Here is a 26,516-nt window from a genome sequence, read left to right as displayed (position 1 = left end):
GCAAAAGGGAAAAACATAATGTATGCATTAAGTCATATATGGCTTGTGTAAGAAGCCATTAGCGTGAATAACCAGTTCAGTATCAGGTAATTTACTGCTGTGTTACAAACTGTTGGTAACCAAAGTGTTTTAACAGTGATGTGATGTCACACAAGGGAGGCGCTTCTTTCCCCTTTGTATTCCACCGCCTCAGCTGGGTCTCTTCGGTCTCCACAGATCATATGGATGCAAGAGAAAGCAGGCAGCACATTCCCTACTCTAAGCAATATCTCCCATGTCAGAACTTGTTTCTGAAGATCTGCGGTGGAAGGGAAAATGACGCTGAGCTGACATGAGGCTCTTAACAATCCTCTGTCATTATAGTGTGTGTTTCTGGTCTCATTGTGAGAGCACAGAGTGCAGCCTTGGGCTGGGAGGAGGTGGGAGGGCACAGAGGATGGATGGGGAAGTGGGTAAAAGACAGTACCCCATGTTATTTGTGTTTCTGTTTTGGACAAGAGGGTGCGGGAGGGTTTGCAGAGAGTGGTGGGGATGGGTGGCTCTAGGCCAGGTATTTTAGTCATCTTTATTTATTGAGGGGAGTACACTGGGCACATTCATAGGGTGGTGTGGAATGTGGAGGAGTGGCAGGTTGCCAAGCATTTTCTTTTTATATTTGGAGATGGGAGTAGTAGGGATGTTTTAGAGGGTGATGGGGTTGAGTTAGAGGAGGCCATGAATTAGTTTATTTATTTGGAGGGAGGGTATATGTTGAGGATGGTAGGGTGAGAGGCTGGAGGCCACCTTTTTATACTTTTGTTAAAATGTTTATATGGCTTCCCCATTATTTCTCTGCCCATAAATATATGTTGGATACTGAAGTTACAATTCGGTAAAATGTGAATAACTGGGATGCTACTAACCATAGAGTTCTAAGTGGCATCACAGACAATTAAAGCTTGTCTATTTGAGGCCACTCCTCAGAACCCCTTGGTGAATAACATCCCTGTCAATCATAGTTACCTATTGATAATTCAATATATAATACATGCAAGCCTGCAATCCGTGTACAAAACGTGTCTCTCAATTCCTTATTACGGTCGAGTGGCAATACCTCTAGTCACCTGTAATGACAACATGATGCAGCTATTAGCAGAAAAGAGAGATTTATGGTGAGATTTAATTTTTTCCATAGGTCATTACAGGAAAGTTTAAATCTTTTTGCGTTTCATCACATTCTGAGCTATAACATTTTTAATCTCACTTACATTAAACTGCTACCAATCTATTTTTTAAACAAATTGATAAATACTTTTTGGTCAGTTTCATTTTGCAATACAGATTCCGCTTTTATTCAAATCTTGCAACAATATTTCATTTGAAAGATCATAGACACCAAGGATTTAAGTAATTTGTGGAAAGAGTGATGGTGAGACAATGTATTATATGGACTAAAATTCGATCTTCTGTACATAGAAAGCATATTGCAAGCCACTTTGGAATTCCATAACTTAATAAAGGAACTCAGCCTTTGACCTCATTCCTCTATATGGTTATGGGACTCCTTGATGACTTGCAATATCCTTAAAATTAACGTTGGGGGTACTTGACCCCCTATCTCTCAGCAGTTTCGAATGCATTGGAGGTTCAATAGTATATCATTCACACACTGCACTGTAATTTGGTATACATGAAGAAAATTCCGAGTGTACAAAATGGTGTGTGCTTAAGAGGCAATCATAGAGACTCTATAGCAGCTTATTTGCTAATCTGGGTTGATTGGGGACAACAATGATATTAATGTTTTTTACATTTTTTTAATTATCTACATATTCTTGACTGAAGTAAATAATTAGCATTCTACTCTACAACCATTGCATGTCAAATAAATTTGCTCTCTTGGAGCGATGCAAGACACTCTACACTCCTTGGACGGTGGGACAATTAGCATGTCTGCTGGTTGAGTAAACTATATTTCAACTAAAATCTAAACTTTGAAATGTGATACAATATGAAAATATTTCTAAATATACATAGATACTTTATTATATAATGTATCAGTTTTATGTTTTGGTGGATTACAGTTGTGCTGCGATCCCCAGTCAGGTATCACCACTATCCACCAGGGACTTGTTTTTTGGGGAGTTGGGACAGCCACTCCAGCATAGGGGCTGAGACACCCTAATGGTGTTAATAAATGTTGACCATTTTCCTAAGCTAATGGGGCCCACTCTGCTCCCTAATGAAGGAATGATCACAGCTGCTACTTCATATTGTCCCTGCTTATGACAGGGAGCCTTGTGCTACCCCCAATTGAAAATGCAATTATTAAGCGCACCATTGTAAAAATTAGATCTCTCCTTCCCAATGGCAACTCCATCAAATGGACTCCTGCATAGGGATTGCAGCTGCACACCAGCGTTTTGTATTTTTAGGGTGTGGGTGGGGCATACCACACCTGGCATTGGGGCCAATGTCTACCTGGGGTAAATCTTCTATGGGGGGCAATGAGGTTCCCCAGCCATATCTATCATTTACATCTGACACGGATTGGCTTTTCTGCACTGCACAGCACTGAATCTGCTCTCCTGGTGGTTACTGAGGAGCTTAACCCCTTCGCCGCGTGGCAAATTCCACCGCGGTGCGAGGGGGGCGGGGCTGGGCAGGGTGCTGAGGTATCCAGGACGGCTCCTGGCCATCATAAATCATGGTGGGCGTGTGCTCATGATGGCCGGGAGCCGTCCGAACTGCGCCCACTAATTAATTTGCCCGCACGGGTGGGGAATTAGCCGCGCATGGGCAGAGTGGCAAAGGTCGGACGGCTCCCGGCCGTCATGAGCACATGACTACCGTGACACATGACAGCCGGCAGCCGTCCTGAGCATCCATGAGGCTAAAAGCATACTTGACCAGGGTCCCTCTACCGCAATCGAGCTTCTAGACCTAAGTGCGCCGTTCGATACCGTAGTCTACACAATTCTGATAGATAGGCTTAGGGAAGTTGGGATCCAAGATAAAGCACTGGCGCAGCTCCGTCCTTTCTAAATGATAGATCTTTCCAGATCATGGAAATCACATGCTTTTCTGATATTATGCCATCTATATGAGGGGTGCCGGTGGGCTCATCACTCAGCCCTACTTTATTTAATGTCTATATGGACCTGTTGTACAGGAATTTGGGATGTCTATACTCTCCTATGCAGATGACATGCAGCAGGTGATCTCCTTTGCGAATGGTCCGAACTTGAAACACCATCAACTAGTGCCCGGTCTAGAAAAAGTATTGAATTGGACGGCTAGTTGCTGTTTGAATTTAATCGGTGACAAGACAGAGCTGATGATTCTGGGGAACAATACCATGCCTGTGATCAGTTGCCTCCTAAGATCCTCAAGAATCAAGAGATCATGATGGGGAGCTAGATCATTTGCATATCTGGTCCGGAAGCTCTGTAATTCTTTGCCCCCTGGGCTGAGACGGTTGGAAGAGGAACCTGGCTTTAGGAGAAAGCTTAAGGCATGGCTGTTCCCTGACAAGACTCTGAGTTTGGCCCACGCATCCCTGATGTCAGCACTCTCAATCAGCTCTGGGAAGCCCTAAGGCAAGCATGCGCTTTACAAAATCCTAAACATAAACATACCCAATTGACTCTCCCCCCTAAAAAGGGAAAACATTGTGGCTGCCATTTTCATTTTGCCCTGCTTGTACCCTCAGTCCACCACTAGGTTGAATATCTCAGCAACAGTGGCACCATTGGAAAGGGAACAGTTTCCCCTTTCCAGTGGTTTCTTTTCCAAATGGATACCTGCTCAGAGATTGCTGCTGGGCCTCCCACTATTTCCTGATCGGCCCCCTCCAATGATTGACCTTTTCGTACCTGAGGGTCCAGTCACCCCCCACCCTCCATCTTCAAATATAAAGTGCCTACCAACTTCTTAGTCAGGTTACTTACTATTGCTTACAAATTGTAATATTCTTGTGAAAGCACATGGGAGTTAGCACAGTAAATGTTTTTAGATGGTCTACGCTATTCATAATCTACACAGTTTTGCATTGCCACTTATTTGGAAACGGTTGCTGTACCTGCCTTTCAGTTTGCCTTAATGTATGTTTTGCAAGCTGAAATAATGTTTCTCTCTTCTTTTGTAGGCTGCATTTTTCCTGTATCCTGAGGGCTTGCTTCCAGGTGCTATACCAGATAAGATGACAGTTTTTTGCTTGCTTTTAGTTGTATTCCACTCTCACTTTCACTACATTGCATTCCATTCTCACTTCCTGCTCATATCACACAGAGCATTCTCAGTGCAATAACATTTCTTCGAGTTCCTCTGCATTTTCCCTTGCTCGTGTATTTGGTGAAAAAAAGTTTTAGATATGAAACAGAGACTGAGGTGGTGTCTCACTGGATGATTGCTGCCAATGCCTTTACTCAAATAAGGGATCAATAATTATTGTCAAGCCTTCTACTACTTCGTCACTGGAGCATGGAATGACCTGCAACTACACATGAGAGCTTCCTCCCCAATTCTTGAATCACACAAGAAGCTGGAGACCTGGCTTTCCCAGTAATCCCACTATCTAGATTTAGCTAGACTCACACCTGCTCAGCAACAGGATACCCTCCCAGGTGATTGTGTGCTCTACAAATCTGCATAACATACAATGAAATAACAGGAGAGCTCAGAGGCTGGCTCTGATACCAAGACTGCATCTGAGGGAGCTCTGCAACTCTATAATTGACCTTAAAGTAACAGATTTGTGGGTTTTCTATTGGCGTACAATGGGCTAGTTACTCATATTCTGTACCCTCCAGAGTCACCCAAACCAGTGGCCAGGCTTGTGCCAGAGTAGTAGCAGACGCATTAGGAGAATAAATCCACACCTTTTTCAAAGTACATGTTGTGTAGACCTGTTTAGCAGACCCCTGTCCACAGCAAAGATCAAAAATGAAAATTACAAACACACTATACAGATTAAAAGCAGCGAAGATCAAGACCCTAGTAGACAATAAATACAATTAGAATAAGTAGCTGCCACATGGAAGAGGCTGTGAAGACTGGATCACTTCAAATAGTCTTGTGATCCCTTGCAGACACTAACAAAACAAAATGAGCTCTGCAGAGGACTGCCTTCCCCAAAGGACATACAAATTTAAAAAGCACCCCTTTGGATATATGCATGTGCAGTCGGCAGACAATATTTCACCAAGCAAAAATTCACAGGTCAAGCTCAATGACTTTTGCACGAGTCTAATATTTTATGGTCAATTAGAATGCTTACAATAGAACATCACAGTGTGTTATCTAGCTGATATTGATGTTCTTTTTTATCCTGTACAATGTACAGTTTACTCTGGTACATTTCGCAGGCATTTAAAAACCAGGCACAACAGCATAAGCAACTTCGGGAGTCTAAGAAAAGCCAATGTATTAATTACAGTTAAAAAAACTGATGGGTATTTCCACAAGCCTATTGTCAGTCTAAATTCTGCATTCTGTACTCCCTAGAGCCTTTCAAATTGATTCCCCAGACATGCTTACGTTGCATACAAGAGAAGTGAACAAACCAATGCACCCACCATGACAGCATGATATTCAGCTGAAATAAAAGTAAAGATGTGCCTAATCAACTTCAATTGCTATTCATAAACTGTTTTGTAGTACATTTAGTAGTACTACTCACCTATTACAAAATGCTATTCACTAACCATTGTGCAGAGGTCTCTGCCTCCGCTTCTCCTACCTTTTATGTACGGAGAGCTTCACCCTACTTCAAAGATCACTACAACCATAGATGTATGTTTTAGCCGTAAATGTGGGAGGAACAGGGGAAGACATTGGAATATAGAGAACACTTACTACTAAATGAGAGGGCTTACGGGTTGAGTAAGAGGGAGTTTAAGAAGGGTTAATGAGGGATTTAGGGAGGGGAATGCACATACCAACAAAAGAGTAAGCTCATTGCTATTCACAAACTGCACTTCTATAGTCACTACAGTCAAAAAAGAACCCACAACATTCATAAATGTACTCCTGCTTACACCTGGAGTACATTCAGTACCACAGATAGATAACCACTGGACCTGCAACACTCTCCCATTGAAAGTAATGTGGGTAGGGAGATAAAATAGAATCCTATAGGAAACAATGTTAAAATACACTCGTTTTTGTTTTACTTTTTAAAAATACACATACACTTAATTTAATGTTAAATATGATCAATAAATAATACATAATATTTTAAAATATTTTAATAACATTTTGAATTTAAAATAAATGTACCTTTAATAATTAAATGTATTTAAATCAATTCTCTACATAGCTTTTGGTAACTTTTAATAAATAAGTATAAACATTTTACTTCAGGTGGCATTATTTTAAAATAAATATTTTAAAAAAATTATAATTTTATTTAAATGAATTAAATATTTTATTACATGCAAATTTAAGTTAATTCCGCTCAAACTTTTCATTTGTTCAACATTTAAAATAAGTATATCAAATTAATTTACATAAAGATTTATCATAAAAATAACTTTACTTTTTTTAAATGTGTTTAATACATTTTTTAAAACTTTTTCCTATACATTAGCATAGGTTGATGTGCCAGTATTGAAGACCTCTGCCTACATGTCAAAAATTACAAGTACTAATTTTACTGTTGTAAAATCGGCTCTGCACACTGAATTCAGGGGGCGGAGCCCTGCATCACAAATGAGCAACACGGCTGAACTTTTATTGACCTTATAAGAGATGTTTGGAGCAAAGATCTCATGATAGTTTCCTACTGTTATATCTGAGCCTAAAGTCTTGGAGTAGGTTCATTAAAGACATGATATAAATAATAAAGAGTAGATAGAAATAGAAAAGAGGACTTTCTGAGGTCTTGGAATATGTAAAAAAAAGAAATCACATCCAGAACAGAAAAAAAAATATCTTCATCACTATTAAACATATTTGTCTAAGCAACACGTTTAGAGTCAGAAATCTGACTGAATAATGTAAAACATGTCGAATCACTAAATGCACTTCGGGGAGCCCTTTATCAGGGGGTATTTGTTAAAATGTTTTTAGTCAACTTAAACCTTGATGACGTGTGGAATTGGGAGTCGATTCTCTAGGCTGATTAACATGTTTGAATAAACAAATGCCCACTGATAAAGGGCTTTGCTAAATGAACTGGGGCTACACAAACATAAACAGCAATTAATTAACAATCTTTGTGATTAAACAAGCACAGAGCTACTAAACACACTGCGATTAAGTATACTTGAGATAGGAGACTGAAAAAAAGAACAAGAATTATTTTTATAAACAAGCACAAAACAGTGACGGATAGTCACTTTTTTTAAAAAATGTGCTGATATGATTTAAAATTTCATATAATGCCCCACACTGATGCTTTCTCTCTCTTACACCAACGATAACAAAGTCGATATGGCATTGAAAATATCTTTTTTTTTTAACTATATGATACTCTGCCAATAAATATGAAAAAATATGTTGTTTAAGTGCAATAATCTTTGACCTTGCTGTCCTGATGATTCCCATACCATCTCACGTTACACTAGAAATACTGAGAAAAAAAAGGTTTATAGACACGATCGCAAGTAACACAAGAGACTGCACTTACATTCGAACTTTGTGTCGCCCCATGATAAGGGAAACTTTCCTACTCCAAGGATTGATAAAGCTGGACCAGCTGGTGTCAACTGTTATATACTCTCCATTTCGAGTGAAAAATCTGATTGGTGAGTGTTCAAACGGCTGGCCACCAAACCGTAAAACTGAAAAAAATCAATGTTTCTGTATTTTACAATGTTAGCACACAAAACCACATAAATCTTACAATAATAAAATAATAATCGTTCTTCACATTACAATTACTGCAATGGAATAATCACTGATTTGGGGGACAATGATGTTTGGTGATCATCAGTTCAGGTCATATTATCTTTAAAAATTCTCACAGTTAAAATCATTTTTCAGTGGTTTCCTATCTAGACCCTGTATCATTTATTTTTACAAAATAAAATGTACAGGTATATTTCAATTAGTCATATCAGTCTATAAGCTTTTGCATTATAGGGAACAATAACTGAAATTGCAAGGCCATTCATGAATTTCCTCGGTAAACAGCTGGAGAGAAAAACTGTTATACTGGCAGTCAATTACAGTAGTAGTTTCCTTGCCATGATGAAAGTATATACCAACTTTTACTTATTGAAGGATACTTGAGACTCATTAAGGTCTTGATGTACTATAATGTAAATGTCAAGGCGTGTGAAGCTTGTATCTCCCTTGGGGAAACACAGGTAGTTAACCCTCCAAAGGTATGAGCACTGTTTGGTCTCAACAATGTAAATACAAGTGTTTTATACAACAGTAGTAAAAAACCTAATATAAAAACTACATCTGTGACCAGATTTCCCGGACTCCAAAAGTTGAAGAATAATTTTAAGCATTAATAATGCAGTTTTAGGTGTAATGACTTTAATTATTATCAGTTAAGTAGTATTTGCCTCAACTCAAGATATTATTAATGGCCTACTGCCCAACTATAAATATTAGGTAAGTACTATGTAATGAGACAACATTGAAATTATCCATGCATCAAACTACTATTGAAGTGAAGTGAAGTCAGTTATCAGTGGACTTCCTTGTGCAGCTTTGCCTGGTAGCTGCTGCCCCCAAGCTCCCTGCTGCTGACCATCTGACCCTCGGGTCAATGGTTCGAGGCCCTCCTCCACGCACAGGTACCCGTCTGCACCTCATCCCTGATAGTCTAGTGGTAAAACGCCACTGCTCTACTGCTGGGTTGCCCTCTGTCTCTCTCTTTCTGCTTTTTTCTACCTTTTTCTGGCTTTTAAAACAAATATTTTTATTGAGTATTAGCTGAACATGTGCAAATACGGTTACAGAATAGAAGATTGTTATACAATTATGTTTGTCATTACATTTGATTCTTTCGTTATAGTTATACAGTTATTACAGTGATACTGCACTAAGTTGGTTGACATGGCTTTACCCCCCTTAAAGCAACTAGTGTCCGTTGCTGACTCATCTGGAAGTGGAGTACAGATGTTTCCTCTATATTTGTTCCAAGGCCCCCACACTTGTTCCCACTTTTTGGGGCACCCTCGATGTATATATGTCTCCCTCTCTGCCACCATAGCTTCGTCCATATCCCCACTCCATTCTCGGTATGTCGGAGAGGTTTGCACTCCCCAGTGTTTGGCGATATTGCGTTTGACGAATATCATACCTAACGTTACCCAATCCTGAGCTGCATGGCTGAGGTCTGTTGGCTCCCAGATGTTTAAGAGACATCTCTTGGGCTCCGGCATGATGGCAACTCCACTAACTTGTGTAATTATGCGCATAATTGTTTCCCAGTATGTTGCTATCATTGGGCAGTCCCATAGTGTGTGATAGAAGGTAGCAACCACCCCACACCTCCTCAAACAAAGTTGGCTATCAGCTCTCCCTACCTTTTGCTGGGATTACCCTTGTGTAATAGATGCAGTGGAGTATTTTCAGCTGTACTCATTTTAATTTTGAGGAGATCACCACTTCCCGTGGGGAATCTGTTTCATCTAGGTCTCCCATCTCAGCCTGCCATTTTTCACGGGGAGATGTTGTGGGATCTTACGATAGGTTACAGAAATGGCGTTCTTGTCCATATATTCTGTTAGGAGCCTATCCTCTAATGGGGAGGCCTCAGGGTGTATGGTGCCCGCTGGAATGGCTTTCGTAAACAACAGTCTAATCTGCGTATATCTAAATATTTCTGCGGGAGCCATCCAATGCTATTCTTGTAGTTACATAAAAGCAACAACCTCTCCCTTGCTCCAAAGATCTCTTACTTTTGAGATTCCAATAGAGTCCCATTTTTTCTGTCTTTTTGATTCTGTCTTTTTGATTCTTGTTCTGTCCCTTTTGTACTTTTCTTCTCTCCTTTTTATTTGCTGCTCTTGCACCTGCAATCCCTCGCTGCCCCATCCCCCTCCAGTGACACATTTCCATTCCCCGCGTTTCCTGCCTCCCAACTGTCCAACGCCCCTACTTACTACTTGATGGCAGCTGCTGCACGGTGAAGGTGCAACCCACTGACCTTATCAGTGGACTGCTACTCTCCCTGCCCATCTTCACTTGGTAACTGCTGCCCGAGCTCCCTGCTGCTGACCCTCAGGTCAGTGGTTCGAGGCCCTCTTTCACCCGTAGGCACCCACCTGCACCTCATTCATGGTGGTCTATTGGCAGAGTGTCACTGCTCTGCTGCTGGGCTGCCCTCTGTTTCTCTGTTTCTCTTTTTCTGCTTTTTTCTGCATTTTTGATTCTGCCGTTTTTTGCCTTTTTGATTGTTTTTCTGTCCCGTTTGCACTTTTCTTTTCTATTTCACTTTTGCCGCTCTTGACCCTGCGATCCCCTGCATCCCTGCCCCCTCCAGTGACAATTTCCGGCTCCTCGCATTTCACGCCTCCCAGCTGTCCAGCCCTCCCGCACACTACACAAAGGTGCACAAAAGGCAAGCCCATATGTGCCAGTCCATGCCTGGACCGCGCCCAGTGCCACAGACCCTGGTTATCGAGCCTCCCACCAATACAATGCCAGCATCCTCCTTGCCCACAACACTGGACGCCACGTTGCCTGCCAATTCGTGTCATCGAAGGACACCCAAGGACCGTTCTCCTGCCGAAACTGCAGTTGCACCCTCGCCCACCTCTGCACTCCAGCCCCTTTGGCCGCCCAGCCAAACAACAGCGCTCCCGACTGGCTCTTCAACACGATCTCCCTCCACAAACACCCCACACAAATCTGGGATGTTCTCAACTCCGTCTCTCCCGACATCGCCTTCCTCACGGAAACCTGGACTAACCCCTGCTCTGGCCCAGATATCGCCACTGCCATCCCCAATGGCTACAAGATCACCCACAAGGCCCGCACCCACCGACCAGGAAGAGGCAAAGCCATTGTCCACAAGAACACCCTTCACCTAAACTAACACTCGGACAGCACTACAACAACCATGGAACACCTACATTTCCAGTTCCAGACCAACCCTAACACCACCACCACTCTCCGCAGCACCCTTGTGTACAGGCCTCCTGACCCTGCCTGCCCATTACCGACGCCATCGTCGACTCCATCACACCCCAGGCTCTTGCATCCACCGATTGCATCCTACTCGGCAACTTCAACTTTCACCTGGACAACCCTGGTGACCAGAAAGTTGCATCCCTTCTGGAGAACCTCACCAACATTGGACTCAAGCAGGTAATCACCTCTCCGACCAACTCAGCAGGACACACACTCGACCCCGTTACCTACAGCGACACCACCAAACTCCCCTGGACCGATCACCACTGTGTGCACTTTGCATTACCATACACCACTGCCCTCACTGCTCCCCCATCGTAGCTGAAACAAGATCACCGAAGAACAGCTCATAGCCTTTGTGAGCACTACCACACTGCTGATATCAGCAGACACTAATACCTCAGCACACAACCTCCACCAATGGATCGCCAACTGCGCCGACACTCTGGCACCCCTACAGAATACACCCGGCAAGAAACACTCCAAGAAAGTCAGCTGCTTCACTCCCACCCTCCACAAGTCAGGACACACCTGTAGACGTCTGGAGAAGAGATGGTGGAACAGCAAAACACAGAAACCCACGCAACCTTCAAAATCGCCCTCACCGCACACCACCTCCTCCTCAAAACAACAAAAAAAACGTCCCTCCAAGACAGAATCAATGCCAACACAGCAAAGAACTCTTCGCCATCGTCAAGGAGTTTGCCAGGCCCGACAGCAAGACCACAAACGTCCCGCATTCCCAAGACCTGTGCAACAAACTCGGCACCTTCTTCCACCACAAAACCAGGTAAATTTACAACACTTTCGAAACCCAAGACCCTCCCACCAGGCCTGACACCACTGCACCCAACCACGCCACACCCCAACAGAATCCTGCTCAACTGCACCCCGCTCACCACAGACAATACACTCAAGACCATAAAGAGCATCCACTCCGGAGCCCCCTCGGACCCCTGCCCACACCACATCTTCCATAGGGCAGCCACCTCCATCGCCCTGTGTTTCGCTGCACCATCAACTACTCCATCAAGACCACCATCTTCCCCGATGACTGGACTCACACTGAGATCAACCCCCTGATGAAGAACCCATCCACTGACACAACAGACCTCAAGAACTCCAGACCCATCTCCCTGCTCCCCTTCCCAGCCAAGGTCATTGAGAAGGCCATCAATGCCCAGCTCTCTGAGTTCAGCTAAGTGAACCACATCCTGAACATCTCCCAATCCCGCTTCCGAAGTAACCACAGCACCGAGAACCGCACTCCTCGCTGGCACCAATGAAGACATCTGCTCCCTCCTTGATCAGGGTCGAAACCGCAGCCCTCATTCTTCTGGCCCTCTCGGCCGCCTTTAATACCGTATCCCACCGCACCCTAATCAGAAGACTCCATGATGCTGGCATCAATGACAAGGCCCTAAACTGGATCCACTCCTTCCTCACCAGTTGAACACAGTGAGTCAGACTACCTCCGTTCCTCTCAGAACCCACAGAGATCAGCTGCAGAGTGCCCCAGGGCTCCTCCCTGAGCCCCACCCTCTACAAAGTCTACATGGCCCCCTTCGTAGCCATCATGAGGAACCACAGACTCAACATCGTCTCCTATGCCGACAACACATAGCTGATCCTCTCCCTCATCAACGAACCCACAGCTCCTAGAATCAACTTGCACAGTGGGATGAAGGCCTTTGCCACCTGGATGAAAGAAAGTTGCCTCAAACTCAACTCGGACAAGACTGAAGCACTCATTGTGGGACCCACCCCATCAGCTTGGGACAACTCCTGGTGGCCCGCCACATGGGGCACCCCTCCAGCCCCACAGACCACACACAAAGGCATCATACTGAACTCCTCGCTCACAATGAACCGCCAGATCAATGCTGTATCCTCATCATGCTTTCACATGCTCTGCCTGCTTCAAAAGACATTCAGGTGGATCCCCACTGAATCCAGAAAGACGGTCACCCACGCACTCATCAGTATCAGACTCTACTACGACAACTCACTCTACTCCGGCATCATCCAGAAACTTCTCAGAAAACTACAGAACCTTCAAAATGCCGCTGCCAGACTGGTCCTCAACATTCCCCGTCACAGCCAAATCACCGAACGCCTTTGAGAACTCCACTGGTTCCCAGTCAACAAAAGAATCACTTTCAAGCACCTCACACATGCCTAAAAAGCTCTTCATGACACAAGACCGGCATATCTGAGCCACCACCTCTCATTCCACGTACCCCCAGACACCTTCGCTCCATCCAACTGGTCCTGGCCACCATCCCACAGATCCACAAGAACAGAGCTGGAGGAAGGTTCTTTACCTACCTCGCTGCCAAGACCTGGAACACCTTGCCTCTCCACCTTAGGCAATCCCCGTTGCTAACCCAATTCAGGAAGTATCTCAAGATCTAGCTCTTCGACTGAACCCCAGTGCCCAACAGATCAGCAGCCCCCACATTCCTCCAGCGCCTTGACACCCTCACGGGTGAGTAGCGCATATCCCTGATTGATTGGTCTAACTAAAGATAAGCAAAGATATGTGTCTAGCTGTATCACTGGGATAAAGGAAGATGTAATTGCCCAGACTATGACTAAGAGATAGTCTAAATGGCATGAAGACTATGAGCTAGTAATTGCAGTTATGTCACAAAGATCTGTTTTATTTTTTACTAGAAGAGGTGGATGGCTCTAAGGGCCATTAGCCAATTTGCATAGAAAGTGTGATTAGCAGAGAAGATGAAATCTGAAGAGATAACTTCCTTCTCAGAGAATGAACCACAAGCTATACCAATTTGTTTATGTTATGTATAATACTATAAAGCTGTAAGACCTGAACGACTTATGCAACTGGTAAATTTCCAAATGTGCACTGGATATTCATTGATGCCTACAAGGAGAACTGAGATGAAACCAAATCTCATAAAAGCTAAGCAGAGTTGTTTTCACTCACATAGTGTCAGACTTATCAGCGCACGCCGGCCGATACTAGCGACACACTAGGACTGCGCGAAGAACTACACTTCCCGATGGGCAGCGCGGGAGGTGCGATGCGTAATGCGCGCCACGCCCCACCACAAGACGTCAAAAGGCGAAAGGTCATTGCACACGGAGCCGATAATTCTTCGACCAGGGAGACGAGACGAGGAGACGCCGAGAGACGAAGGTTCGGACGAGCTCATCACCCAGGTAGCGGCCCGTGAAACCCGGAGGTTCGTCGTGACCGAGGTAGGAGTACTGTGGCAGTATTTCCATCGGGGCTCGACCCATCCTAGTCGGAGACAAGCTCTCCGAGTCATAGAGAAATCACAGACCCGCCCCTCTGTTGGCGAGACCGGCTGGTCTCATGCAGGGGAGCGACCAAGTATAAAGAGAGTGAATAGACTTAAGGGGGCAAGCCTCGCTGTTCAAGACAGGCAGAGAGCGAGCCCGAACATTACTCTGAGACAAAGAGACCTAGTGCAATCGTCCGACAAATCGGAGGCATAGGAAGCATAGGCGTATCGTACGCCAGCCTCACAGACCTCAGTTCCCAGGCAGACACTAGCAGTGAGCGTTCGCACCCAGCGGTGGCCTGGTTTACACTTTTGATTTCTTCTGCTTATATTCCTAGACATATGTGCGAGACAGGAGAGAGGGGTGGTTACAAAGCCGAAGGCAAGGAGTGAGCTGGGCAGTCACAAGTGGGTATTACTCCACAAAGTTATATATGGTGTTTGTGTCTGTATGTTGATCCTTGTCATTCTCCCCACGTGTGCCTTTCCTTGTCGTTTATATTAGTGCCTGCAAACGAAAAGACCACGACCTGTAGCTCTCCCCCATATGTCCGGCAATACCTTATTTTCCTTTTCAGGTGAGGGCAAGCTCGCGTTTACCCTCGTGCTAAAATAACGCAGGTGTTTTCCATTGAGAGAAACTGGAAACAAAACGTCTTATGCTGTGTTCTGTTGTCTCTTTTGCCTTCACAGATCTCCCTCCCTGCAGTCCCCACCCTTTCCTTCCCCCGCTCGATCACCCCAAAAGTCCGCGGTTTCAATAGCCGGACTTGGGGTCATCCAGAGGTGGGCCCCCATAGAGCATCAACACAGCCCCGGGGACATCGGAACGAAGAACCTGACACATAGATTTAGAAGTGCCATAACTTACTGCTTATAATTTATTGTGGTAAGAGACCAAGAGTGTGCTGCCCCTTTTCATTGTAGAGCAATTACCCTGAAGTGAGTTAAAAAGATGTAAGTGATCAACTAACCTGTTTACCAGAGGAGTACAATTTAATGATACAGGGAATTTTGATCAATAACCTATGTAAACTGATATTAAAAGAATTTAAATAAATATACAGTTCATGTTATGAAGGGGGATTTGAATGAAAGTGCACTAAAGATGACACAGGATACTGTGTCCGTGCCTACTACTGAGCTCTAGTATAAAGACATACATAAGAAGCATTATTGGCAGCACTGATGATGGTACTGCTACTGTAAAACACATAGGCACAGACTAAAATCCCCAACAACACAGGCTAAGAAATGAGGATACCCAAGCTCACCATACAGTGAGAGTATTAGACACCCACACCCTATTTCCAGGAGCGCCATTAGGAAATGACCGCTAGCTTTTATGAACACTTCCAAACAAAGGTAAAAGAAGGCATAATGTATCATGCCCTTGCTTTGCACTCTCACTGAACTAAACACACAGGCAAATATCTGTAGTTATTGACAGTATTCAAGGTTTTTGATTGGCCGAGGCAAATTCGGCATTTCATGCAGGGTTCTACGGTAAGACATACCAATGTAATGTATTAACTAATTACCTTGTGGGGGACTGTTTTTAAATCAATGATAAACTCTGCAGTGTTGATTTTCCTGGGTTTATTTCCAATCTTTAATCCATAGATTAAAGCAAACCTGTATATATTTCAGTCTCTCTATTTAAGCCTTTTCACCTTAATACTCTATTGTCCAAAAATGTTTTAGTTCATTAGCATTTTTTTTTTTACAGAACTAGGTACTGACTTTGGAGTCTTCTTAAGATCGGCCTTTCAACGGTGCTACTAGATGTGAACAAGTCTTATGTCAGTGTGACAAAGTAGCAGATTTTGAGAATGATAGCTATTCATTTGTTTGATTGATTGCCATGCATTAACCAATTTATTCTTTGACGTTTACCTATAATTAAACCCCACCCTGTAAACAACGTCAGCACATTCAAAAGCCTATTAGTGGCAGATCTAAAATTGTCCTTTGGTCTTCATTCAGACACATGTGGATAAATAAAATAGAGCAACAGAGAAACTGGAATAGTAAAAAGGTTACCAGAAAGCTCTAAAATTGTCCTTTGGTCTTCATTCAGACACATGTGGATAAATAAAATAGAGCAATAGAGAAACTGGAATAGTAAAAAGGTTACCAGAAAGCTAACTGCTTATTAACATAAGTTTATTCACATATATCTCAAACACTGGCTCTTGCAGAAAAGTCTGCCAAAGTTTAAAGATAATGGGGGTGGGGGTGTAGGAATGTTCGAAATGCTACTAATACATGCGATTTTCCACTTTTAATCATTTTAAGATGTGAAAGCCTCTAAATAATACATTGGCTGGATACAATCTTCACACGCATATTTCCACTATATTTTAAAAGACTAAGAATAATTTGGATCACGGTAATTCTAGAACTCTAAGAACTCATGAATGTTAACTCCATTAAAGAATCATCAAATAGACTAAGATTAAGTCCTACCTGAATAGGAGCAAGCCCAAAAATATATATCTGAATGTTATCCAGCTAATCTCCTATGAAGTCAACACTGTTCATCAGGTGACCTCTACCTGCTGCAATGGTAGTGTTAACTCACACCTGCTGAACTAGTAACTCTCTAGAAGAAATAATAAACAAACTAAAGCGACACTTCAGCTAAAATATCAACATCAATACACTGCAGGAGTAAAACAACTGAAAAATAAACACTGAAAGCTCAATAGCATTCAAGGCATTCACATTAAAAGTATTGGAATACAGCAGAGGCCAAGATATCTTGCCACCTGAACATTCAGGGAAGCTTTTCAATGGAGCAGATGGGATTCAGAGTAACAATAGAAGTTCAGAAGAAGCAGTTAAGGCAAGTATCCAAACTCCCATATTGGAAAACTAAGGCTAGAAAAGGGTGGGGGGGTGGTAGCGGGTGAGAAAAAACTGAACAATGTGGACAGGGATTTAAAAGGACACACCCCCTAAACCACACATGAAGAAAATAAAGTTGTATGCTACAATAATGTAAACTGAGATTTACACTTGATTTTGCTGATTGATTGTCCTAACTAGATCGAAGATTTAAAAGTAACTTGATAAATGAGCAAGCTTAACTATACTAACATGAAGGTGATTGCCATTGTTAGGCTTAGTCAATGAAGGGAATGATGGAGGGAAGAGTGCTCGAGTGACACAGTTCTGCCGAAGGGTACAAGGTTCTGCAAATGGAATATGTGGAATAGCTGGAGTATTCAAATAAATGTTGACCATCACAAATTCAATCACATACCTTTTTTGTGAATAGCTATAAATAAATGTCTGTCATCAGGATGAATATATAGTAGCGCATGAGTTCCTATCAAATCTTGAGGTAGGTATCCCAAGAGTGGAATGGCTCTGTAAAGAAAGAAAGAAACATTCAATGTATTACCAAACAATTTTCTATCGAGTTACAATTGTGCATAAATCACACTAGGTGACAACAGATTATCTAGTATCTTCCTACAAATACTTTTATACAACAGTCTGTGAACAATCCGTTTCAGTGGTTGTTGCAGGGTGTGCTGTAAGGTATGCTACCAATATATAATCTATTTTTTTAAACCCATCTAGGTAAATGTCTCCTGATGTGACGATTTTACATTTTTACTTTTCCTATGCATCTGTCAAGGTGCAAGCATGTGCTGAAACTGAGTTTCTTTTACAGTCTATGTACACAGATGCATAAAATATATTGTCTTAAATGAAAAATAGCTCTTAAATATTTTATATAATACATTTCTTTCATAACTTTATTGAGTATTGCAAAGAAATGATAAAATATACATTTGTCAAGAAACCTATGTGTAAAATAAATAAGATAATAAATAAAGGTACACAGTGGCTTAATCATATAAAAGCAGGGTTGTTAAAAAATACATTTACAATCAATACAATCATATAATACACTGGATGGTACAAACAAGTCAAACTAATAGTTTGCAGAATTCAACCAATGAAGAGTGCTTTTTAAAAATGCACCTCCAGCAAAACAGACTGCCGGGTCAGATAACATATGTAGAAAGTAAAAACCCAGCCTATGTTGGCAGAGCTTTCAATTTCTAAGGATAGGCAGCAGGTGACAACTACGATACAGTGCATAATAAATACAGTGCCGGCTGGCAGGTATCGAGAGTGGAGAGGCGGTGGGAAGGGGGGGTGGTACAAAATAAAAAATAAAAACACTTACCTCCTTACTCCCACGCTGCTGCCATCCCTCGTTGTCTCTCTGTGCGAAGCAGGAAGCACACAGGCTCCCTCCCCTTGGGGAGAGGTATTGTCGCACGGACAGGGCAGCAACTGGGAAAAATCTAACTGGCAAGCAGGAAAGCAGAGATAACTTCTGATGGGGCCTATTGGAAATGTCAGCAGCAGAGATCTTCGCACAGCCGTCGGGTGTGCACGCATCTACTTCACGTCGTCGCATCGCATCAAGGGCGCCATCTTATTGCATCACACCGGATTGTCGTATCGCATCAAGGCGCCATCTTCTTGCATCGGAACCAGAACGCAGTATGAGAATCAACGCATCACCTCCTCTCCGGTAAGGAACAAGATGCATCCTCTACTCTGCGCAAGCATTGAGGAGCGACGCATCGCCTCCCTTGAAGCAAGGAACCGACACATCACCCTTCCTGCGAACCTTTTGTTTATTTTGCTTTGCCCATCCAAGGTACTTTTGTGAGAAACATGTCGCATTTATCATCAACTTGAACTAAGTTACTTCAACCATCTTTACGTCTATTTTGGAGTACAGTATTGTGGATTTTTGTCCTTTGTGGTCTTGTGTTAAGTCTATATAAAGAATACTTATTTTTATACAACCTGTGTAGTGTCCATTTGTAGTGTTTTCACTGTGTTGCTGTAAGTGTTCACAAATGCTTAACACACTGCCTCTGAGATAAGGCTGTCTGCTCATGCCAAGCTACCAAGGGGGTGAGCAGGGGTTATCCAGGAGTGTAATCCCCTTTCCCTGACTAGAAGCAAGGGTCCCTATTTGGACAAAGGTGTATACCATTGCCAACTAGAGACCCCCAGTTCTAACAAAACTGCATACTCAAACAATTAGACAAATTACAACATTAGCATTCTTAGTTACTCATTTAGCGTGCTGGTCAGATTTCTATTGACTAAAATTTGTGGTGCTAAAACATTGGCTTCCAATGGTAAAGGAACAATTTTCCAATTTTATACAGCATTGCTAACTCCTCATCAATTATTTTATAAGGTTCGCCTGCCAATTTTAACGAAGGAGCATCACTCAATGTCAATTATTGCTGAAAATGAGAAACAGACGAAAGCGGAAAACAGGCATTTTTCAGGACATAAACTAACAACACAGGGCCTGCCCGGTGACAAATTCAATGGATGGTACCGACGTGATGCTAAAACAATTTTCAGAATGGGGGTGGTGTCATCAATGTTGCTTGCCTGACTGAAGTCTTAGGGATTTAAAAAAATTCAAGGGTAGCACGTAGCAGTGCACAAAGAACAAGAGTTGCAATTTGATATCATATGAATTTTTATTATTGATGTCATAACTACACTTTCACAATTGCTTTACTAACCTTTTTGCTTTCTCAAATTTGCTTGAAAATGCATCATTTGTCCGCTCTTTTTTCCAATTTTTCCTGGGGGGAAAACCCCCTTATAGCAGTCGGGTTCGCTCACTGAGCTCACTCGCCACAGTGCACTCATCCCAAACTTTTACGCCTCACAACTTTCAAATGTCACCAGCCGCCACTGTACCTTTAAGTTTGTTTCAAGGAAGCTGAACAGAAAAACGTGTTTCTGCACATGACCAGCATGTAACACAATCCTCACCTTATGTACAGAAAAAGGCCTGGGTCTGTAGATAGCTATCTGCCTGAGTGGGAAGGATGGACATTTTGAATTGCTGTAGATAAAGAAAAAAATAGCTAAAAATCTATAGATAATACCAAGTAAAGTTGTAATGTTGATTGGGGAGAAATGTGCCACGAAGATGAGGCCCAGAATGGACAGGTGTTAATCTATATACACACAAAGAAGTACATTCCCCAATTGATAGTGAATTTTCGTTACCTTTCATCAATATCATGGAACAGACAATTTGGGGTGTGGGTAGTTGTAAAAATCCTTTTATCAGGAGGGATTCTGGGTGCTGAAAAAAATAAAATGTTACTATTTTCAGTACTTTCATGTTTCAACATATTGACAATTTCTTGTAGGTATAAAGCACAGTTTTCATTATGTTAAATGAATATGCTACATCAATTTGAATGTTTCCAGAAAATAATATAACTGTTATATCAAATAGCAGAGAAATTTCCTTGTAAAGAAACAAGCATATTGCATCTGTTCTGTGCCGACTGAAACGCGCCACAGAATAGAGGTTGTTCCCTGAGATATGTCAGACTGGAAAGATATAAAATAGGAGTCAGGTAGTGTGGAACATGGGGTTTCAGTGAGGACTGATTCTGTTAGGGGCAAAGGAACAAGACTAAGTAATGCTGCTTAATATTGTAAGGGTTACGCAGCGGGTCTTTTCAATCCATCAATGTTAGAAGTGTTCACTAACTGTAAATAAGATCCCTAAGTTTGGTATATTTGCAGTGAGCATCTGGGGTCTGTGCTAAATGCATGTTTTCTGATGTGCATGGATGAGTGTGATGAGTCAGGGAGTATCAGGATCTGCACTGGATTTTAGTTGGGTGTGAAAAGCTTCGATGTTCATGCATTGGCTCTGAGGGGTGTTTTGGATGTCCCAGGTTGTCTGGAAAAGCGATACTTAAAATGGTGGCGTGTTGACTGTGTTATTGGCAGTAGCACGCTGAAGTAACTACTGACGGCTACTCTGTTAATGGGAGGTGTCTGTTTCCTGCTCTTTCCAGTTGGAATCCTGAGTTATTGGGGAGGAAGAAGAAGATGAAGAAATATTTGGTGGAGAACATTCTGCGGGGATGCACAGGGTTTCCTATACGGTTAAAAGTGGATTATGGCGGGGAAATGTATTTGTTCACACAAGTGTACTCAGTCATAGTTTTTCTTGGAGGCTATTCTATAGGTTGAGGGTGAAGGGGGCTCTGAGAGATGTACCCAGTCTTTCTGAGGGGTTTCGAGGATCGATGGGATGAAGTATTGTTGTGAATATTTTCATCTTGCTTTATTTTAAGGAATAAACACATTTAAACCACAAAACATTTTTCATGTTTGCATTTAGTTTAGTGTCAGGCCTTGATCTACAGGCTGTCAAAATACAACGATTTTTTACCTTCATATCCAGAGTGCACTCTTTCTGCAAACAGTATACAGCACAGCTGGTGTTCTGGATTTTTTGCTTCTTGGACTTTGAGAAGATAAGGGGTCATCCGAAATGGGTGGTAATCGACTCCATTTTCATGATTCTTGCTACTGCTGTCAAAAGAAATATGTGAAGTAACTGTTAACAAAGGTAGTTAAGCTTATCTCTGAGTTTCATGCTGCTTTTATGGCCATCTGGATAAAAGTCTGGAGATTATGGAGGTGATGGTGACATACAATAAAGAGATAGTTCAAGTGCTTATTGATGAGAAGCTTTATAACATGTTTTGGGGAGGAGTTCAGATTTAGACTGTTTTTTTCTTATTTAGAACCAACACATTTTCTTTTTCAGTACACTTTATTTTGTATTGCTGGAATACTTGATAAAAAAAAGTGAGATATATGGAAAACACACGTCTTCCAACTGGCTGCAACATCTGCAATTTATTTTTTGTCTGCACTTATTTAAGATATGCACAGTTCGAATGCATCATGTAGATTGATACGCTTCTTTGCAAATGGTTTCAAGTTCATGACTTTGTGGATCAAAGAGATGAGGTGATCAGGATGAAGATTTGCAACCCCACTTTGTGCCAAGCTAGTGATCACCTATATGCATATTTCTTGTGAATCTCAGTTATAAACCACATGATACTGATCTATAAAAGGGTTCTAACTGTAATTAGTGAAGATGGTTATGTGTAGATTCACAAAACGAAAAAGTCGGCACATAAGACAGCAAAGTTCTTAGTTCTTTCAAAAGAGGAAAACCCATTGCTTCACTTAAAATGATTCTTAGATGGCAAAATGGTGAAGGCGTTAAACAGGAGTTCAAAGTATTAGCTAATTGTTAATGCTACAAAAATATATTGCAAAACTAACTGGGACTCCATGGATGGAATATGGACAAACTCAGGGAATCTCCAAATCTGTTAGAAAACATCCCATGGAGGTAGCAAAATATATGGGAAGATTCATAAAAGCATGTATGAACACCGGAAATGGTCCTACAGGAGTACTCTTTTATGTACTCCTACCTTCCTTTATGAATCAGACGCAAAACGTCCAAGTACATATTAGTAAACGTGTTTTGTATTTTCCCTAATTGTACATGAAAATTCCCAATATATTACCACTTTAGTCACATCTTAAATGCTTGAGCCAATACGCACAAGGGTGTAAGAGTATGTAAAAAGGTAATACTGGGGGTACTACTTTATGGACTCCAAAAAGACTTTGTGAATAAGCTTTATTGTGTTTTTGAAAAAAAAAGATTACAGTGAGCTTGGTATGGGAGAGGCATTGTACTTGCTAGGAGAGGTCTGGTGTTTTTCTCTGTTGCTCTACTGGGGTAACATAATTAAGAAGAAGACTGTTTTGTACTTGCTGCTTCTGATGGAGAAACAAAGGCCCAAAAAGAGAATGTCTGGTCTGCTTTTCTGAATATCATGTGTTCATGTTTTAAATTCTGACTGGATGTGATGCCAATTGTACCTGAGGTTTTCTCGTTTTTCATTCCAGTTTGTTCAGATAAGCGAAGAATACCCGCAACTGTTGATGATGGATGACATTCTCATTCTATCTGAATTTCACACAACGTCTATTCTGCGTTTTTTCATTCTGGTAGTATTAGCTTATCCCTTTAGGTCAGGCTTGGCAATGCAGCTTGTTTGCAGAGATTGGGCTGTGTTTCAGCATCTTTGTGTCACTAATTGTTTTTATGGTTCATCAAAAGGGAGCAGTTCCTCTTTAGAGACCAAAGTGATAAGTATCACTGGCTAACTGTAGTATTTTGGTCTCAGTGGTGGGAAGAGAAGGGGGAGAGATCTGAATTTCAGATCTTAATGCCCTCACACACCTGTTAGGGTGTCATGCTTCATCATTGGGCGCTCCTCGTCGGAACGGCGCTGCAATGTCCAACGGGCCTGGTGGCATCTTTATCGGAGATCTTCTGATCTGAGAACGACATTTGTGTAGGGTGTATGTGGGTTAAGGAATTCAATGACTCCTGATACAAGTGAAAATGGGATTAAAATAGGCCCTGGCCCTGTTAATTCTTTTATTAGAGTGTTGGTGCTGGGAATAAGTAAAACCAGTGAAGCTACTGCAATGAGTCAAGGTATTAGGGTAGACTTTAGTTGACTGGGGTCAACATGTTTCGTGTCATCACTGCTCCGAGATAGAGCGACACTTCTTCAGGACCAGAGGTAGATCAATGTATGTGGTGACCTCTGTCGGTCAGACAAGGAGTGGGATCTACCCCTAATAGGTTCAAGTCCCTAGTTCAGGGTTCTTGTAGAGAGGCTCCACCTAAAAGGATGGAGACAAAAAAGAATGAAAGTGCAAGGGGAAAGGGGGTACCATCAAAAACTGGTGGAGGTAAGGCTATTCAACATGATCAGGATGGGTAAGGAACCCATGCTAGAAGCAGAAGATTACTTGTCTTCGCTGACAACAATTCGTAAAAGAAAAGATTAAAAGTATACATGAACTAACGTGTGTGGAAAGAAATGGTTAAAACAGTATTATAAAACAATCATCTAGGATCTCTGAGATGGATCCAGCACGGTGCTTACGCAAGGGTAGATCGATGGTGACTCACAACCAATTCTTACCTCAGCGAAGTAGGGTGGGAGGCCTCATAGGTGAGGGAGAGACGACCCGACTACTGGAACAGGCCCACTAGATGAAAAGGGTTAGATCCAGAGTACCAGAAGATACACGGACAACACATAAGAGTGTTACTCCAGGGTTAAGTGAGAGTGTGGGAGGTATCATGCATCGTTGTGCATATCTGCCTTAATAAACAGTGACGTATGGGATCGTGAGAAAAATCCGCAGAGACCAAGGATAGTGAAAACCCGCACTGGTTACGGGTGTGGGGCTGGGTGTAAACTTGCCAAAATTCATATTGGAGGCTGCCTGGTAATCCATATCACACGCGGTATATGTGTGGACGCCCGGGAGCCGTGTAATACACCTACATCCCCTGAGAAATCAGAAGATGAGGGACTGTGGTGCATGTATATACCACAAGTATGAGCCGTGTGTGTGATACCAGCGGTGACATGCATACTGTGATAGCGCTCTCTAGGGGCGCACACATAAAAATTTCATAATGTGTGGCTGTATGCTCTAACGACATGCAGACACTACATATTTAAACAGCAGTTAATGCTATGAGGCCGTATGTGGTAAAAAGCTCCTAGAGATCGGAGCATATTCCCGACTAGCAAACGACTAAAGCGCGTGTCTAGGGCTGTCAGCATGCTCTAGCCCACAGCAGTGGTGGAGTGCCTGGACTCAGATTATGGGTGGCGAGAAGTCATGCCATGCTAAGCAGGAAAGGACGTGGAGTCTTACGACATGCAACGGCTGGAGACATAAAGAATGCTAAAGATATTAAAAAGTCAATACGGCTCACGATGGAAAGTGGCGACGTAAGAGGGAGCATCGGACTTACCCGTGTGTGGGTGCGGGCTCGCATTGGAACCAGCGTGTCTGCTCCTCACCTGGATATTACCGCATCTGTGCTCTGTCCGAAGTCTTAAGCCATGGAGGCGCGCCGAAGTCGAGCGAGAGTACACGCGGCGGCGCCATCTTGTCACGAGATGAGTAGCCTGACTACGTGAAGACAGACTCATGACAAGTGTGAAAGGTAAAAGATCAGAGCTGCATAATGGGGCAAAAACCATTACTATGGTGATGTAAAAATCTTGGTGAGATCATTAAAAGTGCCCAGCATATTAGAAGAACCGGAAATAAATTAAATATTAAAGGCACATAGTGAGAGCCTTAGCAGACACTGTCTGTCGGTGGTGTTAATAAAGTGAAGTGAATGCTGGTAGCTAGAAAATAGAGGGAGTAGCTAATGAATAGAAGCCAGTGTGCAAGAATACAAGTCAAAATCGAACAGCATTAGGCGTGGTACTGAGGGGGGGGGAGAGGAAAAACAGGATTAGAGTTGTGGTGTCTACATAGGTCGTGGGGACAGGCACAACTACTCTTTACCCTGGGGTATCTGTGGTCCATAATACTGAAATAGTGGTGAGTGAGTAAATCTCAGTGTATGATATTGGTTCAGAAGTAAAGGTAGGGAATGTTGGAGGCACGGACTTTGTTGTGTAGGTTTTAGTTTATTTCTGTCCACGGGATGTCATCGTTGAGGCCCCTATCTTGTGTGGAAAGGCGGAAAATCCATCCTTGTTCGGTTTCGAAAAGTTTTTTGGCAAGACCATGTGGGGTTGCTTTCGAGCACTGTCCAGTGCAGTTCGTTGAGTCTATGTTGGTGCGTAATGTAATGAGTACTCATTTTTGTGGTAGATTTTCCACACCGTATGTTGCTTCGGTGTACCATGATTCTTGTTTTTACAGGACGTGTGGTCATACCAATGTATCGCAAGTTGCATGGAGAAGTGATCAGGTAGACACAGTTTTTTGAATTACAGTTCGTGTGGCTGTTTTGGGTCCAAACTTTTCCTGTTTCCAGGGTGAGTTCTTTAGTTGCCTTAGTAAGGTTGAATACTCCACATTCGCCACAGGGGTAGTCCCCTTGTACTGGTGATGTTCCCCATAGGGTACCCTGGGTGTACAGCTTGGTAGTTTTTGGACGTGTGTGCACCAGAATATCACGTAGATTGCTTGTTCGTTTGTTGGCAAACCTTGGTTTAGGTAACGACAATTCGCCCGTGGTGAGAATCTTCCAATTTTTTGTGATAATTCTCTGGATTTTGTTTGATTCTGATGTGTAGGTGGTCACACATGTTAGTGTTTCATCCGTCTTCTTTTCTTTGGGTTCTAGAGGAGCCTCTCAGTTGTTATTGAGGGCTCTTTTTTTCGATCTTTTAATAATGGTGTTAGGGTAAT

The 26,516-nt window shown here is 42.5% G+C and overlaps 1 protein-coding gene across 1 annotated transcript in view; it reads right to left on the bottom strand.

The window, feature by feature from the left end:
- The window catches only part of LOC146785466 (period circadian protein homolog 2-like), a 484,700-nt gene that overhangs the window by 283,259 nt on the left and 174,925 nt on the right, over positions 1 to 26,516 (bottom strand). The window contains exons 7-10 of the mRNA XM_085634530.1: positions 21,622 to 21,764; positions 20,433 to 20,511; positions 17,620 to 17,726; positions 7,610 to 7,763 (exon numbers count right to left, since the gene is read on the bottom strand). Coding sequence (XP_085490656.1) covers positions 7,610 to 7,763; positions 17,620 to 17,726; positions 20,433 to 20,511; positions 21,622 to 21,764 — 483 coding nt within the window. The remainder of the gene's footprint in view (positions 1 to 7,609; positions 7,764 to 17,619; positions 17,727 to 20,432; positions 20,512 to 21,621; positions 21,765 to 26,516) is intronic.

The sequence above is a fragment of the Triturus cristatus genome, chromosome 11, assembly GCF_964204655.1.
Source record: "Triturus cristatus chromosome 11, aTriCri1.1, whole genome shotgun sequence".
Taxonomy (NCBI): domain Eukaryota; kingdom Metazoa; phylum Chordata; class Amphibia; order Caudata; family Salamandridae; genus Triturus; species Triturus cristatus.
This window is presented reverse-complemented; position numbering and strand designations above follow the sequence as displayed.